Genomic DNA, 19,655 nt, shown 5'->3' with positions numbered 1-19,655 from the left:
CCCCCCCTCTCCCCTTTTTCCGAGAAACTGTTACCGAATCTGACTAACGGTCCATCCATCCATTCTCTAACCGCTTAGTCCAGGTCAGGGCCGCGGTGGCAAGATGACTAAGACGACGGCCTGAAATACTAAAGTGCCACAAAATGCAAACAAATAAGGGAATGATAGTTGGCAGCGGCAAAGATAATGTAGTAAAATGACCGCAGAATAATAACAAACCGCTACAGCAATTTCATTTCCTTTCCTATGAACTATCAGGACGCTAAATTAGTTGAATTTACACGGACTCAAATAGCCCACAGGGTTTAAGTAGTGTAATTATATGCATTTTTCTGTAGGGGGGGGGGTTATATACTGCAGTAAATTCCATTAGGGTTAATTGGCCTGGATAGATCCGATCTGAAGCGGCGCGGTGCAGGTAGGCAGCGCTCTCCAAGGACAAACCCCAGAACGTCCCCGGGGGAGACCGCCGGGGGCATCGGTTTCTCCTCAGCCCTCCGCGCAGCAGCGACCGCAACGAGAGCAGCGACAGCGACGGGGAAACGCCATCAACGCAGGTGTCACTGATGAATTTGGGACTCCTCCGCCAAGCCGTTTAATGTCGGCCTCGCCGCGGAGCGAGGACCGGAGCTGGGTTCGGTCCTGGAACCCGCGCGGTAATCCACTTTCACAGTCACGCCTCGCCGTCTCCGCGAGCCGGCTCACCGCGGCTGTATAAACACGCGCTCTCTCACTTTCCCCCCCCCGAAACTACGATTACTGCGGCCTGTCAGTGTGATTCCAGCTGCACTGGGAAGAGGAGGCCGCTACACACTGCCGGCGTCCTCCGTCTTCCTTGGGACAACAGCGCCCTCTAAAGGACGGACTTAGTATTGTCATATTGCACGGCGGAGGCTACATCAGGGCGGCTCAGCTTCCTGTTCCTGGAGATCGCCCACCCTGCAGGTTTTCATTTAGACGCTAATTTGGCACACCTGATTCTATTAATTAGCAGCTCAAGCTGTTTAATGAGGTGCGCTTTGTTAGGGTTGAAATGAAAACCTAGAGAACGGTAGATCTCCAGGAACAGGGCTGGGCAGCCCCTGGGCTGGATAGAGTGGTAGAGAGTTGTGTAGCTTAGTTTGCACTGGTCCTGTATAGTCAAATCAATAATTTCTTATGCATATCAGCCAATTTATATTTATTTTAGTACACGTCAAGTACGGTTGGTAATTTCATGAGAATGAAATAAACTTACCTGAGTATCTCACTGCTGTATGTTCCCAGATCAGTCGTATGCTTGAGTCTCTGCAGGCATATTCTGCAGAAGCAGGGTCTGCATGTGCAAAGCACGCAAAACCACGTCTCTCATCGTTGCAGTACGACCAAATCCATTTACAGGGTCACCCGGTCAGGATACAGCCCGTGGAAAGCCAATATTATATTAAATTACTATCGGGCAATATATCTCAGTCCAGGTACTGGGAGCACTCTGTTGTCTTGTGTCTTACTTCCAGCTGAGTTCTTAATTAGTCAGCTGTGATTAATTAGTCAATTAAGAACCTGACCTGTGTTTGGGAACCTCACTTGACTGGTAGCTGCTGGTAGTTCTTTGCAAAAGAAATGTATGATCACAAGGGTGTATGCACTCTCAAGAAAGCTAAAGTTAAGTTAAGGTTCTGTTATTTCTGCACTTGCTTTTGTTTATTTATTAAGCGAATTAGCCAGACAAATTCACCTTAAAGGTAATTAAATAAGAATAATTAGTCGTTCAATTGGATGTTAAAAAATCATTGGGCAAGTAATGCAGTAGTTTGTTCAATTTAATTGAAACAGCTACCACAGAATTCCTTCAGGCATTGATATAACGCAAATGTATTGACATAACCCTTTCACTCTCGCCACATAGAGAGGAGCATGTGTTAAATACATATCAGTGTGCACTGCTCAAGTCAAGTATATTATTTTAAAGCAGCAAACACAGCGGGTCACCAGGACCAGGGAAGTCCCGTTCGTTGACTGTGCGCAAAAATCATTCAAACCCGTGTGTGCCGACATTTTCGCTCAAAGGTCTCGTTGTGATTCATCGCCCCCCCTCCCCGATCCCTCCGCTCACAGTGAGCAGTGCGGAATGTGATGAGGACTTATACAAACACTTCGCGAAAGAGAGGAATGAGTGATCTGGGGCGAGGAGCGGATTAAACTGGGACGCCTTCTCCCCTCACCTCCACCCTTAATGTCTAAAGCGGGGGTGGCCAACCCAGGTCCTGGAGAGCCGCAGGGTCTGCTGGCTTTTGTTTTTACTCGGCACTTAATTGATCAATTAAAGCAGTTGATTACACAGTTAACTCACCTCACCTGGTTTATTTTGTGTAAGTGGTTGTTGTATTTAAGGTCAAAACAAAAACCCGCAGACCCTGCGGCTCCCCAGGACCGGAGTTGGCCACCCCTGGTCTAAAGGGTAATGAAGTCGATACAGTATAAACGGAAAATAAACATTTCAGACTTTCAGACTCTAGCGCAGTTTAGGCGATCCATAGAGACTAAATTTGTTCAAGAAATTATTTTAACTGCCATTTTTTTAGTTTAACACATTTTCAATCTGGTTTAGCTGGTGCAATGTTCATCAGGCCAGACGGCGAGCTAAATAATACATTTTGTCAAACAAAGATTGAAAATACGAATGCAATGCAGCTATAGATCAGCACTTGGATACATTTGGAAGTCTGCTTCTTCAACATTTTTAGATTGAAAATTTAGATTACAGATTACCTTAGCAAAAAACTATCAAAATGGTCGTGCACAATCACAACACGTCAGATTAGATTGTCCTTAAAATTATGTTTTTTTTACTTTCCAAAAAATAATAATTAGGCAAGCAGCTTTGTGGGGTTTTGGAAATTAGCATATTTAGGAAATTGAAACAATGAACATGGAAATGTTTGTTTGCTTCTTCTGATAATTATATTTTGCAGGGTAGTGAAAAAAGAAAATCGTCCAAAATTTGAATGGCAATACTATGTGTATATGACCATATACTTTGAAGGTTTGCTATATTTTGATAATATATTTAACTCAAGGTATTTCTCAGAATATTGCGTTTCCATGAGGATCTAACTGCTTGACGACTGGAACAGCCTAAAAGACGGTGGCGGTCTTTGATCCGGTTCGCTGTGGGGTTTCGCCCGAAGGGAACGGCGCTAGAGTGAATTTACTCTCTTGGCATGGGGCCAAAGTTTATGATTTATTCAAACTGAAAGCTGAGAGGAAAGGTTTGCGACTGTGCACTCCAGACCGTAACATTAACGATGGCACTGCGGGGCAAAAGGCAGCAGCACAATTCTGTTTGCTCCTGACTGGTCCCGTATGCTTATCATATATGACTGGCCCATTTTGGAATTGGTTTAACATTTTACGCCAAATGTGTTTTTGCGGGTTCCTGAGTGGCACCGTTGGTGAAGGGGCCCAGTAGTCCCAGGATTGGGGCCTGTGTCATTAGCTGATTGCTACATACCACTGTAGCCTAACTGCAGGACATAGCTTCCTTGGCTTAGTGCTGCATTAGCTCCAGCCAATAAGACACCATTTTCCATCAGGTGACCTGGGAGACATACCTTCACTCAGATTAGCGCTAGTTCTCCTGTAGTATTGTGTGGCCTGTAGGGTGTAAAATAGCCACAATAGTGGCAGGCAAACAAATGCTTGTGACTGAACCTGAATGCCCTATTTGTAAATACACCAATAATACAATGTATGCAGATTTGTGTTCCCCCTGAAGCTGACTAATGATATTCAGTTTTTTTCTTTATTTATTTGTTTGTAGATCATTGAGATCCCAGTTTAATCAGGAAACAACCAATGATTTGCACATAAAAGTGAGCATTAAAAAATGAGGCACACTTTCCAGTGATGAAAAAAAAACTGGAAATACACTCTCACTTTATGGCTGCGTGTGGGTCCATCGAAGATCGGCTTGGTTCCAAAGCAGCAGTAATGAAATGTAATGAAAAGTAAATGACGGTAAATTCTTGCACACAACAAAAACAAATTTCTCTGCGCATCGACAGACGCATTTGGTAACAGTGCCAGAAGCAGTTTAAAGTGAGCTGGGTCATCAGAAGCAGCTGCCATGTGCACAGACTGCTGCTCTCCTTCCAGTGTCCCCTCACTGATGGCATGTCTTTATGGCATGATAGGAACCATCCTAATGCAGCTAGCTTCATAACACAGTTCACCCCAACAATCCGTCTGGTGCGTTCCTTGGTCTAGTTTCTCTGTATGAAGAAATTCTCCTACGCGCCAGTCTTTGTCCTCATGCTATATCTTCTCTCTAGAACCCATTGCACAAATGTTAGGTGTGCAAACACTACCCTTTTGCAACATTAGTTTCTCTGTAGTCAGTACACATGGCACTAACGTAGCCTATGGTATGTAATGCCTTTGAAAAACCAAGAAGGGTTGTATTTTTTCCAGCAGTTTTCTGCTGCAAACGGGTAATTATTATGATGCATCTTATTTCTTAACATAGAAAAAATTATGATTTTATGAGATTCAGGTTTATAGCTTGTTTGATTGCTAGTTATTAAGTTATAAAAACTTACTGCTGAAACGTGAGTTTGTTAATAAAATGATACTGATGGTGATTTAAATTGGCTAAATTAGAGTAATTTCACTGACTTCAGTCTTAAAACCACACCCATTTCCGACTATTTGTAGGTAAAATGAGTGAAACAGGTAATTTTGCAGGTTGTGTATATTGCAGTGGTATTGCCTATTAAAATATTTCTCATCCAATTTGAGCTACTGAATTCCAGATGCAGAATAAAACTAACACCCTAACCATCACCAATTTCTTATGAAACAGGGTTTATAATAATTGTATAGTTGTTTAAATCTGGTATCATTTGATCTGTTGCATATTACGCATCAAATACTTAATGTACAACCCAAGATTACTGCTAATGATGATACTAAGATATTGTTCTGGAGGTTGCTGTTGATATATTTTTTTTAATGGATCATATTCATCTGGCATAATCCCAGATGCTGAATTGGCTTTGACCTATTTCATAAATATTTTAAACTCAGTAGTGGATAACCGTGCACCTTTTAAGACAGTGAGGATAAGGGACAGAGTCCGTGGTTCATCGTTGAACTGTGCACACTATTTCAATAATGAAATAAATCCTGGGCTCTAGCCTAACACACCGGTGATCAGCCTCACTGGCCTACCTTCAGTCTGGGAAGGGTTAAATGCACTGCTCCTGTGAATAACGCAAAATCTGAGTTTTATCTGCTCTCATTAAGGAATACATTAAATAATACAGGTAAGTTTTGGAAGGTAGTGTACTCTACTGAAAATAACAATGACACCTCATTGCCTTTCCATATCAGTTCAGAGCACCGCTCATTATCTGATTGCAGGGACATATTGTGTGTGCTGTGTTTGCGTACTGCATCTAGTCATCTGTTTGAAAAATTCATGACGTAATATTACAGACCCCACAGCAAATGTGGACCCTCCTGCCATGACAGATTGGAGCTCTGCACCTTATTTTAGCCTGCATTGCTTCAGCTCTAATGCATACACTCCTCGCTGTTGACTCCAGAAAAATCTACTGGCAAAGATAATCTAGATCCATATTTTCTTAAGCTCTCAGCCAAGTTGATTTCAGGTTGTATAGCTCACATCTTTAACTTATCTGTCTTATCATGTACAATTCCAAAAGTATGTAAAATGGATGGTAAGTAATTTACTATTTGCAAAATAAATTCCTTCCTTATTCTTCAAGAACGCCTCATTAATCTTAAACTTGTTCTGAACACCGAGAAAACAAATTGTATGCTGTTCTAGAGAGAAAACTGACCACAACAGTTTCCAAGTTTGCTCTTTAGCTTGTATTTACTGAGAGAGTGCCCCATTAGAAATACTGTTGGCATCTGAATACACAACAAACTTGCCTTTACAATTCACGTTAACGGTATTGTCAGGAAGTTGAGGTCTAAAATGTAGCTATCTGTACTGAAACAAAACATCCTTTCCCGTCTTTTGCAGAAAGAGGCTAACTGAGGTGGTTTTTCTGTTTTAGATTATGGAGGCATCATTCATAGGCGTGCAGCCACTACCACTCTTAAACCCGTGGAAGCTGCATACCACTCAGTCAAAGATTAATTGCAGGTGATAAATATGGCAGACATTACTGTCGTCTTTTTGAAAAGGTTGGCTGGCCCTCTCTGTCTGTGAGACGTGATCCGCACTGCTATGTTTTAATCTCTAAAGCCGTGCTGGGGAAGGATACCACTTTATCTTCCCTGCTGAATTGGAACATTGGCAATTATCGCACACGCTCACAAGACTGGCTTGTACTCCAGGTCCCCAGGACAAACTGACCTAGGATGGGCTGGTTCTTGTACTGTTATCCCCCTCAAATCTGGAATGATCTGCAGAAAACTTTTAAATTGGACTCCTTACTGCCTTTGAGGCTATTTTCAAAACCTAATGTTAAATCTTACTACTTTTGACTATGATAATGAAAATGGTGCCCTTTGTAACACGTGTGGCATGCAAAATTGTTGGTGGGTGGCACGTCCCGCCAACCTGCAGCTTGGACCAGCGAGCCTGCCATCCCAACACCTTTTTATAGCCGTTTGAGCTTCCATCGTGGCGCGGTGCCACCCTAAGCACGAGTTACCGATCGAGCGAGTGCAGGCGTATAGAGCACTCGCACGCCGAATATGTCGATTCGGTTTTTTAAAAATTGATATGAATAAACCCCCTGCCTTCTGTTATTTATTTATTTATTTATTCATGAATGTGTTTATGAGTATAGGGCGAAGACCCCGGGCAGCCGGATGGGTGCTGGGTAGCCTCTCACTGAGCGCGTGCGGATGAAGCGCGGCGGGGGGGCAGGGGGGGGGGGGTCCTTTGGGAGAGCCGTTGGGGCCCTGCCTAGCCGGGTTATCCGCCGCTCACATCCCGGGTTCGATGCCATTAAATATTGAACGGCAAATAAGATGGCGGAGAAGCCGAGCGGTGACATATAGGGACTGTCTGCGGCGGCTGCCTCATATCCCTGCTCTGAGAACAATTGATCTGGTGGAGAGCGACAGGCCTGTGCGGTGCCCTCTGCATGCCAAACAGCCTTAATGTATGTAATCCTATATACGGCATCCGCCTAATGGAGGGGACACCTACACTATCTGCCATTTGATATAAACTCTGCGCTGTTTAGTTTCTTAATGGTCTGACCTCTGCTGCAACACTGTCCATGAAACGTGTGGTTTGATTCAGTAACTCATCTCTCATGTTCATACGGCGTACGTTCAGTATGTTGATCTAACCGCGAAGGCAAACGCTGGTGGGTGAACGTGTTCCCTCTCAGGTATGATTCCACGGTGTCGTCTGTCATTAATAAAATGCTGAACACAAACAGAACACGCATCTGCTCGCTTGTTATTTCTCAAATTATTTTGAACGCGTTCCGCTGCAGTTTTGCTGAAGATGATTATCTGGCAATGTGAAAAGGATGTTTTCCTGCTACATTGTGTCAAACCTGACATGCAAAATCAAACAAAAAGCTTCTACTCTTGTTGAACGTGTTCATTTTCCAATACCTTAGTTTTACCAGTGCTTTTGTTTTTCCACAGAGCAGCCATACACACATACTTAGAGTACAGGTGTGATGTGGTGTGTAAACTACATACACAGGGAGATGTGGGGCCACTGGCTGTGCCCACACACCGCCCCACTTCCTGTTCCTGTTGCTAGGAGAAATGAGAAAGGGCAGACTGGCTGCCGTATGACTCATACCCTATTAGAAACCTCCGCTTGTTTATCAGAGCGTGCAGCGGAGGCGAGGGCTGTGGAGGTAGTGAGTTGTGCAGTGATTAGCCGATATTAGAGGAAAATGTATCTAAATAATTAACCATAATCCACTAAACCCACTAGTAACATGATATAGGAAGTCTGCTGGGAAAATATGAGATATCTATGGCCACCCTAAATCAGAATTAGTATTATTTTCTGGGTTGGGGGGCAGGGGGGTGAGGAAGATGCAATCCAGTCATAATGAATCAGGTAGGGAGAATACGACAGAGACCTGCCAATAAATGAAGTAGGTCTAAATTAAAAGATAGCCCCGACACTGGAAGAAATGTGGTTGCACCAATAATAATAATAATGAATGCTCTCCGTCTGTGTTATATTATATGCGCAATAATAATGTTTGCCGATTCCCCGCTCTGGCGGGTTAAAGAACCCTCATCAGCATTTACATAAGAAATGCCAAAGGTTAATGAGAAATCGCTCGACTAATTAACTTGCTGTTTGACTTCACGACCGTGCTCTTTTGTTCGGTTTAACCAATCTCATTCTTTTCCGGTGTCGGTGGCATTTCCCGTACAGCTGGTGCCATTGAACATTTTAAATGGGTTCCTCTTATGTGGAACAGATTGTTCCATTAACGCCGCCATCGCCCCGATAATGTATACGGTCTTGAATAATTCTTATTTATATTTTTTATTCATGACGCCCTATGATAATTGCTGAAGGATACGAGGAGATACGTGACACCTTCACGGACGCCCGGTGGCAGCGCGCAAGGTTGTCCTGATGAATGCGCGTGTCAGCAGCAGCTGGCGTTTCCATCGTTTTTGCTTCCTGCGTGTGTATAAATGGCGCGTCTCCCCGCAATTTGTCCCGTGCGCCGCACTCGCATTCATTCACGTGCCAACGTATCGTGCGTCAGGTGTCCAATTACATATATTCGCGTCTTAATTAGAAATGATAAATGTGGTTTCCTCTTCAAAAAAACAATAAACGATTGGCCTCCATTAACTGGATCAACCCTAATTTTGGCTGCAATCATAGCAAAGTACATGCACTCCAAATGGTGAAGTGCTTTCTGGTTTTGTGAAATGCCTGTGCTAATGCGTTTTGACTTGACGAACAAAGAGGCTGAGTCAAGAGACACACTTCTGGAATTTACAACAGCAGGCAGAAGAGCCAAATAAAGAAAGAAATGCATGTAGGGTACTTACCGCTTGCTTCTGACAGTGATGGACTAACCACACAATGTGCGGGGGTGATTGTAAGGGTAATCATGCATGTGTATGTAGGTGATCAGAGGACAGAAATAATTTTGCCTTTGTGGTGCCATGGAAACACATCACAGGATCAGACGGCAGCTTTGAACCAAGGACCGGGGGCGAAACATTCTGCTGGGATGTACACCACGCTCCAAACTTTCTCCTCCTGGAGAGGGAACAACACTTGACTGCAACACAAAGAGCTTGAAACAATGAAAACATCTTTTTTTTATTTGCGAGTCAGAAGGATTTATTAAAGGAATGTTCCTGTTACTGTGCCCACAAGCTTACCCGCTTAACCTAGGCTATCGTTTCCAAACAGCTTTCTTGCTAAGTCTGAACAGACAACTCCGTCAGGACTGTGGTCATTTTGCAGGTGTGTGTGTGTGCACATGTGTGCCCATGCGTGTGCATGCTTGCGTGTGTGTGCATGTGAGTGTGCACGTGTGTGTGGGTGTCCATGTCCACAGTGAACCCCTTGGGGGGGGGGGGGGGTGTGGACAAGCGGTGACCCCTCCTGGAGAAGTAGGAGAAATAGGAGAAATTAGCACATGCACTTTTGTGTCTTTCTGTTGTATTATTTCCGACACTTATATCTGTGGCTGTGGAGATTTCCCTCCCCTTCTCTCTCTCTCTCTCTCTCTCCCTCAGTCTCTCTCTCTCTCCCTCTTTCTCCTTTCCCTCTCCCTCACTCTCTGCCAGTCTCTCTTGTTCTCTCTCTCAGCCTCTCTCCCCCTCTCTCTTCCTCTCTCTCCCCCTCTCCCCCTCTCAGCCTCTCTCTCTCTCTCCCCCTCTTTCTCCCTCTCTCTCTCTCGCTCCTCCTCTCCTCCTCCCGTGTGCATGGCGTGCGACGGCATCGCCGCGCGGCTCTAAGCTCTGCCGGCCCGCCGTCACGGTACTGCGCGTCCTCTCGCTCTCCGTCTTTCTCTCTCTCTTTCTCTCCGCCGCTCTCGCTCCCTCTCTCCGCGGACGGACAGCTGGACTCCAGCATCCACCAGGTAAGATCACCTTTTGTTCTTCCCTCCAGAGCGCTTTCTTCTCTCGTCCCTCTTTCCTCCCTCGTTCGCCCTCCCGCCGCACGCTGTCGTCTGGCTGGCGGACGTGAGCGGCCGCTCGACAGTTTCCGTGTGTTTTGAAGAGTGCTGTCATCACTGAGGAACGCCGTGGAGTCTCATTCAGGAACGCCACGGTTCTGTCTGCTGCAGGCACACATTCAAATCAACATTCATTTTCCTCATACTTAAAATGGGTGACAGTATGCCGGATAAACAAACTGTTTGAATCTCTTTTGACAAGTATGCTTGTCATGGTTAACTTGCTGAAGCTATTGACATTTAACCACTATAACCATAATAATGACAATAACCACAGCTTTGCCGAATAATAGCTTCTTACTGTTTAGCACTAAGTAGAACAGAAAAATGCTGTTCATCCATGTTATCACATGACCATAATACAAGCCAGTAAAGGATTAGGATATTGACACTGTCACCCGGTCACCCCTTCTTATCAAATGGATATCAAAAGGAGTTGATATCACACTCTGGCCCACCAAGTCCTGCATCTCAATCACACGGACCAAGGTAGGAGCTCTGCTTTTTATTTAAAGCCCGTGGGATATCAAACCAAACTACATCTGTACCTGCACTACAAATCCCAAAGCAGACAACTGCAGCTGAAGAGACCAGGACTTTGATTGGCCGCGTCTGACACCAGGATGACCTTCTAACGGACTGACTGACTAAAGACAGGGACTGAGCACGTCTGACACCAGGATGACCTTCTGAACGACTGACTAAAGACAGGGACTGAGCACGTCTGACACCAGGATGACCTTCTGAACGACTGACTAAAGACAGGGACTGAGCACGTCTGACACCAGGATTACCTTCTGAACGACTGACTAAAGACTGAGACTGAGCACGTCTGACACTAGGATGACCTTCTGAGCGACTGACTAAAGACTGGGACTGAGCACGTCTGGCACCAGGATGACCTTCTGAGCGACTGACTAAAGACTAGGACTGAGCACGTCTGGCACCAGGATGACCTTCTGAAAGACTGAATGACTAAAGGCTCGGTTGGGCTCCTACACAAGAGTTCCTGAGACCAGGATGCACTGATTTCAAATGTTAACGCGCACAGCACAGGAAAGAACAGCACATGCAGACTGGTGTACAAGAGCTCGAGTCAGAAATGGAAGCGGTCACATGACCAGCATCTTAATGCGCTGTCACAGACCCAACCCTCCTGTGTGAGCGTACAGGCTGCCTACGGCTGGAGGGGGGGGGGGGGCGGGGAGTGATTCAGTCTATGTGACTCACCGGTTTGTCACGCTGCCCCCCAGTTCACTTCCTGTGTGCAGCCTCCCTCATCCGGGCCCTGGTCTGCCGTCTCCAGTGATTGGTTGGCCCTCCCCGGCACCAGGGCCTGATACCATCTGACTGCGTTTCCCTCCCCGTCTCCATAAAAAAAAACCTGCTGGCTGAGAGAAGCTATTCGGCGAAGATCATGGGGAGTTACCGCGGCAACCACACATGACATGCCTTGGGGTCTCTTTCTTTCATGTCTCTCTGTGCTTCCGTACGCGTGGGTTTGCGTGTGTCTGTGTGTGTGTGAATGTGTGTGTGCGTGTGTGTGAATGTATGTGTGTGTGCTTTTGCAAGTGTATGTTTGCATATATGCGCTATACATCTGAAAATGCTTCTTTGGTACATGTGTGTTTCTGATAGTGTTCCTGAGTGGTTTATTCCTGTGTGGTCCAGTCTCACCCCTCGCTCTGTAAATTCGGGTTCCTCTCCTGCCCCCCGCAGACCTCTGGCTGAGAGGGGCGCGCCACAGCGGGACCTCCATGGCCGGCTCGACGGACCTGCGCTGCTGTCCACGCTGCTCGGGCAGGAGAGAGAGCGGGGCCCACGGTTTCGGCGTGCGCTCCTACCTGCACCTCTTCTACGAGGACTGCGCCTTCGCGACCCCCCGGGACGTGGAGGAGGACCCGCGGAATAAAGGGGACCCCGTCTCCCCCTGGTCCTGGTACCCCCTTCTCTGGAAGGTAACCACGTGCACAACATCCTGGTCCTTCCACACCACTGACTTCCTCCCCTGTGGGGGTATCAATATCAATTCAGCATTCTTGAAGTATGATTGCATAAACTTGAATTATAATGCAAGTATACTAAAGTATAATTCAGCATCCTATTTTTTAAGCATACTAGACTTCACACCTCCTGTCAGTCAATGGCATATGGAACAGTGTGTGTTTCACCTCCTCTGAACTGTCTAATTTATTTAAGCCCCAGATTGTGTAACTTCTGGGAAGCTAGCAGGCAGCTCTGGGGTCTAGGCTGGCCTAGTTTGATCTCATTAGTTATTTCCTGTTTCCTGCTTCCTGTTTCCTGTCCGTTGTGCAGGCCAGCCTCACGGCGGGACTCCTCCTGGTGGTGACGGGGGGCGTGGCGCTGAGCGCGGGGCTCCTGCTGCCCCCCCGGATCGAGGGTTTCGGGGAGGGGGAGCTGCTGATGGTGGACGTGCGCGCGGCGAGCCACAACGGGATGCTGCGGGCGTGCCGCCTGGCGGGGGCGCTGCTGCTGGCCGCGGGCGGCGCCGCCCTGCTGGCGTGCGCGCTGGCCTCGCCCGTCTGCCGGACCGGCGAGCGGAGCTGGCGGGACGAGGCCGAGCGCTCGCCGGGGGCCTGGACGCCCGCCGCCGTGTCGCCCATCCGGCTGCCGCTGCCCGTCAGCCTGGCGCACGCGGTCGGCGTGCAGCCCAGACCGGCGCTCTGAGCACGGGCAGCACCGCGCGAGCCCCCTCTCCGTCCGGTCGAACCCGCGGTCCCGAGCTCCTCAGCGCGCAGCTGCCGTTTCACAAGTAATCATTTTCCCTTCGCGTCTCCTCCGGTCTGCAGGACAGTTGTGCGCCCCAAACGCCCGATGTCACGCATCGCCAGCGCCAGCGTCGTGGGCAAGCAGGATGTGCAAAGCCAGCTCCCAGCAGGGTGCATTGGCACTCCCTCGCCTGCGATCTCGGAGTTGCTTTATTTTTTAATAAAAACCGGTTACCGATTGCAAAGACTTCCGCTTTTGTCTCCTTCTGTTTTTTACGAGACGGCGCGGACGCGTAAAATTTCACGAGGTGAGATTCATAACCTTCCAAACATTTAAGGCCGCCGCAAATCGAAATACATTTTGTGGCGTGCTCGTGTTCCCCCCATAAATAATATTCCTTTTGATATATATTTAATGTGGCCACTAGGCATCCCCTGCATGCAAATGATGAATGAGCCATAATGCAATGTCACACACAAGAGTGAGTGGCTAATTTATCTGACTGGAAACCTATTAAGTCTGTAGCTGGCAGCCAGAAGGCACTGGGCTTTTGGGGTTAAGGAGTCTAACGCCGTTTAAATTTAACCCCTTCCGCACCAGAAGGCCGGTTATTACGTGTCAGGAAACAGCGTCTGATTGAATTTAATTTTCCCCCAAAGTCGCTTTCAGGAACATGGGGTTCCGTATCTTTTAACTGCACTGTGTGGTTTTAATGAAATTAAACAGGGCAGCTTTTTCCCTGCATTGACATTAGAACTGAGCTGTACATTCACGCGCAGCTACTACATGAAAAATGTCTACAGAATTATTCTACAGAGGCCTAAACTCCAAGTAAGAAAAGGTAAGAAAAGTGCTTAAAAATATACGAACACTACTCGCTTCTTAATTTGTACCTTTTTTGCTTGTACTGTAAAAGGTACTTATCACTACCCAAATAGAACATTATTGTACGCTTCAGGCAGGGCTGTTGGGTGAAATTTCCAGGCCTGAGACAAAATTATATGATATTATTTCTGAGCCCCAGGACAAGAATATTTACCGCAAGTTGACAGGCCATCGGGCCTCCCCTACTCCAAGGCCCAGGACAACTTATCCTGTTTGTCCCCCGCCCCTAACAGCAGTTCTGTTTTCAGGGTACATTCGGGAAATTTGCTCCTTAAAGAACAAAAATGTTCCAACACTGCACCTTTATTTCTGAGAGTGTGGAATGTGAATCACACAAAAGTATTATCTGTCCGGGATTTTTATTTCTGTATTCCTTTCTGTGTATCTCCTTTGTGATCCGGACACCATTTGTTCCTGCAGTTTTGAAACGTTTTTTTTGTGAAGTCACTGCATGCCGTATAGCAGTGATGGATCTTTTTTTCCTGTTAAAAGGCTTTCTTTTCAATGGTTTGATTGACAGTGATGTGACTCAATGTTTGCAGACAGTGTTTGGCGCTGCTGTTTTAATTCTGCAGAATGGAGATTTACTGTATAGAGCAGACACACGCCAGGCTTTACAAGGGCATGTCCCTTACAACTCAGGAATCATTTTAATTCCACAGACATGACAGTCTCTAAGACTATCACTTTGCTGTAAGTGACAGAAAAGAGACGGAAATTCACATGGCAAATTGAATATTGAAATCCCATTCATCTCCCCTCACACATCCACCCCCCATCCCACCCACACTACCTACCCTCCCCCCACCCACATAATCAACCACCTACCCCCCTCCCCTGGATGCATAAAAATTTCAATAAATGAATGAAAATATAATGATAAGAGAAAGATAGGCCATAGAGTATTCATGATCCAGATGATACTGAAAAATAATAAACAGATAACCCAACATTGTGTCTCTTATTGAAACAGTGATAATTCACAATAATCTCATGGGTGATAATCAAATAGAAGTATTATTATATGTCAGATATATCCCCTTCTATTGGCATTTTTTGTAATATCAGAATGTTTAAGGAAGAAAATAAAGGGATTGCAAATTTCCTCAAACAACATCTGTTTTTCTCATCAATTATAAGTGACTTTCCTTTATGCCATACATGATGCCATGTTTTTGATCCACTGTCTATATACAGTATGGTCTATAGGGCCTTTTCCAGTTTAAAGCAACACACCTTCCAGCTTAGCAATAAGCCTTGCAAGATACACATGGCAATGAATACTAATAGTTTCCTCCATATTTGTGAAATGGGAGGTTACACGTTCAGAAAAAATGTCTTTGGTTTCAAGAGGGAGAAAACTGAAATAATCTGGCCCATCATGTGTTCCTATGAATTCATTACACTTAAAGCATATATCTGGAATATTGTTGATGTAATTTGACTGGTGTTAGATATGTGCGCAATAATAATAAAAAATGGAGATCAAGCCTTTACCATAGAAATCTTGTCATTTTCTCCTCTAATGAGGAAATGACTGGGCTATTATATTGCATATACTGTATAATACTTCGTTGTAAATTGTTTTTTATAAGTGTTTGCTTGGAAAGTTGAATTTGGCTGATAATCCTTGAAAATTAAATCCCTTTTCCTTCGGAGTCTCCTTTCAGCCCACTGAGCTCACAAATGAAAGCAGTCATAGGTGCATTCATGTTCTCATACGGTTACGGCAAGCAGACTGCACCTGACCATACGTGTCACTACAGATTTAAAATCACACAAAGGTGCTTGCATTAATTACATTACAGGAATCAAATTAGTTATCCAGAGTGACAACCTTTTTTGCATAGCATTTATACAGCTGGATATACAGCTGAAGCAATGCAGGTTAAGTACCTTGGCCCAAGAGTACAACAGCAGAGTCCTACCAGGAATTCGAGCCTGCGACCTTTAGGTTACATGACCAGCTCCACACCAATAATACTACACTGCCACATTAATGTGCCCCACAGGCTGCTGTACAGAACAGACTAAATTTGCTGTCAAATTCTGTCACCCTAACTCCTGATTCAATTAAAGTAAATTACGCACAAGGGTGCGATTTAAAAAGCAGTAGTTATGAAATGGCAAGTTGTATTTGTATTGTGAAAAGAATGTCTAACTAAAACAAGGCAGCTTTACTGTTCTCCAATGACATCAGTCAGAAACCTGCCAGACAGCGTGTGGTGGTTTCTGTTCCACCATTTTGCACTGCAGAGGGTAATTTCAAAAAAGCCTTCTCTACAGGGGAGCCACCGGGGACTGCGTAGCTGGCAGACCTCATTTGATTCCTCCCACACGTGTCTGACGCACAAATGGATTTCACTTTGCTTTTAAGCTTTAATGAGCTGGGAAATCAGGATCTGTGTCTCCAGTCGCCTCGCGAAGAACATTCTGCATTATTCAAACTGTTACTTCACGTCTGCGGCACTTTAGCAAAATTAGCACCGGACAGAAATAAAGACAACAATAACGGCCAAAACTATTTGAAATGTGCTCTGCTGTTTGTGCACCGACAGCACTACCTGCTGTTCCTGTGAATTAAGCAGAAATGTAACCACGCTGTTTACAGGACGGTTCAAAATTAATCAAAATCATGAAATTGCACAAATGTGTCAGTGCAAATGTTGATTTATATTTTCCATTCAATGAGCTAGTATTGCAGTAGCTGTTTTCTGAAAAGAATTGTACAGAAGTAAGGATATTTGGAATTGACTGTCATTCAAACCTTTCATTGCAAAACATTTTGTAGACTTCATGTTGAGTTCAAAGACAGTTGATTCATCCATGCTCTCATTGGTGACAGCTATATTTTTGTGAGAAAAAAATACATAACAAAATGACATTATTGAGAATAGGTGCTGTACTCTGTAGAATTGTAATCTGGAGGCTGGCGTACACTGGAAGTGATACCTGAAACGCAAGCACATACACGTACATACACACACGGGCACACACGCACTCACACACATACACAAGCGTACATACATGCACATGTAACGCACACACACACATAGCACATCCATACTCATTTAGAGGCATTGTCACCCGTCTCGTCCCCAAGTACAGTGAATCGCACTGGTTTCATTGCTGCAGTTGCGCGATTTCACCACAGGCAGGCAGCAAAAGCCAATTTACCTGGACCTGAGAGTCTATTGTCTGTTATCCTGCTCTGACTTGAGTCAGTCTAACCGCTGTTGAAACCAATCAAAACCTATTTCAGTTACAAATAATAATGAGAATGCCCAGTGATTTTTCTAGGCATCCAACAAAGTTTCCATATGAATATGATTCACCCAAGGCAGCATAGTTCCGCTTGTCTTATTTGGGGAAACTGAGATAAGGTCAATGCACCCATAAAAACAAAGCTACCTTCGACTGGCAAGGTTAAACACTTGCATATGATATCACATCATGTAATGCTGGCGTTTACAGTAGCAGTTGCATGAGCTGCCTTATCTTTACCTTCACAAAGTCTAGTTCGTTTTCAGTTTGATGGTAAATTGTCGGCTTATCAGTAAGTGTTTCGTGATGTAGTTCCTTATTGTGGCGTGTTTGTTTTGATACAAAGGAAAGTTGCAGACACATTACATCCCTGTTTTCGCTTAATTGCTGTTGTTGAGGGGAGAGGCTCAAGGCCGAGGCTAAATCGACGATAAACGGCCATCGCACCGCCCTGAGAATGCTCGTGTTGATCCAGAGCAAGACTGCAGGTCAGCATAGCCTGTCCCAGTGGCCAGTGTGGGAGAAGTGCGTGCGAGGCTAGAGTTCTTTTTCGTTTTTGTTTTTTTTTCCCAGCACTGTCGAAGTATCAAAGATACAGTTATTAACAGTCCTCTTTGTTATGGGAGCAGTCTCAACTAATTGGTGACAATCAACAAAAGGACCTAGAATAGGTCCCAGAGGAACTCCCAGTTTATCTCTATTAAATTTAGAGTGTATTTGATATTGCTGAATTGAGCACTGTTGTTTGTCATGCAAAAACAATTAATACTATTTCAGCGTTTCGAACAATAAAGCTGGAGGGAGGTCCCCAACCCTGGTCCTTGAGTACCACCTGTATCCTGGTTTACTTTCCAACCTTAATTGCAGTATTTGACATTAAAATTTGTTGTTTATTAGACACTTTTAATGTATAATGCGGGATGATTTAAACCCTTAATGCTGTATTATGTCAGAAACAGTTCATGTTACAAATAATTAATATTCCATATTCATTTAAAAGTCTGCATGTCAGTTCTAAGAATTCAAATGCATCCATTTTATCTTACGTGCTCTGGTAAATGATTCAAACTAAAATAGATGAATCTTGAAATGATTCATTGATGGGCATATAGCTGAAGTTCTTAATGCTGAAAGTGTGCATACCTCCTCACTGATACTAAACCATTACAAATCACGATGAGTCAAATGTGCATCTTGTTACAGTCCGTTTCAGCAAAAAAACGACAGAGCTTATGGTTTCACCAACGTTTCTTAATCAGGAGATTGGAATGGAATTTGTTGGAACGAAAACCGTCACACACACAAGGGTGCTCCATGACTATGGCTTGGAAAGCCTGAACTGTGATATTTTGGAAGTAAGGATGTGTGGATTGACTGCCAGGCCATCTGCTCTCGGAGTGACAGACCTTCTGGAAATCCAGAGCACTGACCGGCTGGGTGGACGGAGACATGCAGTGATTCACGGAGAGGTCAGTATTGACCTGAACCCTGATAACCGACTCTTCCTCCCCGGTGTGTGTTAGGACATCCATGTCCCATCCTCCGTCCATGTGCCAAGTCATGCATCCTCAAGCACTCTCGGCAGGAAAAACAACATTTGCGACTTTTGGAAAGGATTTTGCAAACTGGCCCATGAGTGTGTGTGTGTGTGTGTGTGCTGTAAATGTGTGCTGTAACAGGATACGCAATGTGATCATAACAATGTGTGTATTGTCAGAGAATTTAATAGTGTGTGTGCGCTCTACGGTTGTAACAACGTGTGCAGTGTAACAGTGGCTGTGCTGTTACTGCGCGTACAATGTAAATGTATGTAGTGTGATTGTGGCTGTGGTGCAAGAGTGTGCATTGTAAGTTACTGCAGTGTAACAGTGTATGCTGTGATATTGTGTGTGCTGTGACAGAGTGGGCTGTACCAGTGTGTGTGCTGTAATAGTGTGTGTAGATGCGTGGGCTGTTCCAGTGTGTGTGCTGTAATAGTGTGTGTAGGTGCGTGGGCTGTTCCAGTGTGGGCTGGAAGAGTGTGTGGTCTGTAGCAGTGTGGGCTGTAACAGAGTGGGCTGTATCAGTTTGTGTGCAGTAATAGTGTGTGTAGGTGCTTGTGCTGTAATAGTGTGTGTAGCTGCGTGTGCTGTTCCAGTGTGTGTGCTGTACCAGTTTGTGTGCTGTAATAGTGTGTGGGCTGTACCAGTGTGTGCTCTGTACCAGTGTGTGTTCTGTAGCAGTTTGTGTGCTGTAATAGTGTGTGTAGGTGCGTGTGCTGTACCAGTGTGTGCTCTGTACCAGTGTGTGTTCTGTACCAGTGTGTGTGCTGTAATAGTGTGTGCTCTGTACCAGTGTATGTGCTCTGTACCAGTGTATGTGCTGTAATAGTGTGTGTAACTGTGCGTGCTGTAGCAGAGTCTGCTCTGTACCAGTGTGTGCTCTGTCCCAGTGTGTGTGCTGTACCAGTTTGTGTGCTGTAATAGTGTGTGTAGGTGCGTGTGCTGTAACAGTGTGCTCTGTACCAGTGTGTGCTCTGTCCCAGTGGGTGTGCTGTAGCAGTGTGTGTGCTGTAATAGTGTATGTGCTGTACCAGTGTGTGTGCTGTAATAGTGTGTGCTCTGTACCAGTGTGTGT

General features: G+C 45.2%; 1 protein-coding gene across 1 annotated transcript; it reads left to right on the top strand.

Moving 5' to 3' along the window:
- Positions 1-8,025: 8,025 nt before the first annotated feature.
- Positions 8,026-12,848, top strand: LOC118211376 (neurensin-1-like). Its single transcript, XM_035388541.1, has 3 exons — positions 8,026-8,056; positions 11,880-12,118; positions 12,477-12,848. The coding sequence occupies exons 1-3, from the start codon at positions 8,032-8,034 to the stop codon at positions 12,846-12,848; spliced, it is 636 nt and encodes a 211-aa protein (XP_035244432.1). The 5' UTR covers positions 8,026-8,031.
- The last annotated feature ends 6,807 nt before the right edge of the window (positions 12,849-19,655 follow it).

Source organism: Anguilla anguilla, chromosome 13 (genome assembly GCF_013347855.1).
Source record: "Anguilla anguilla isolate fAngAng1 chromosome 13, fAngAng1.pri, whole genome shotgun sequence".
In the NCBI taxonomy this organism is placed as follows: Eukaryota; Metazoa; Chordata; class Actinopteri; order Anguilliformes; family Anguillidae; genus Anguilla; species Anguilla anguilla.
The sequence above is the reverse complement of the archived record's forward strand: the minus strand, read 5'-3'. Positions and strand labels throughout refer to the sequence as shown.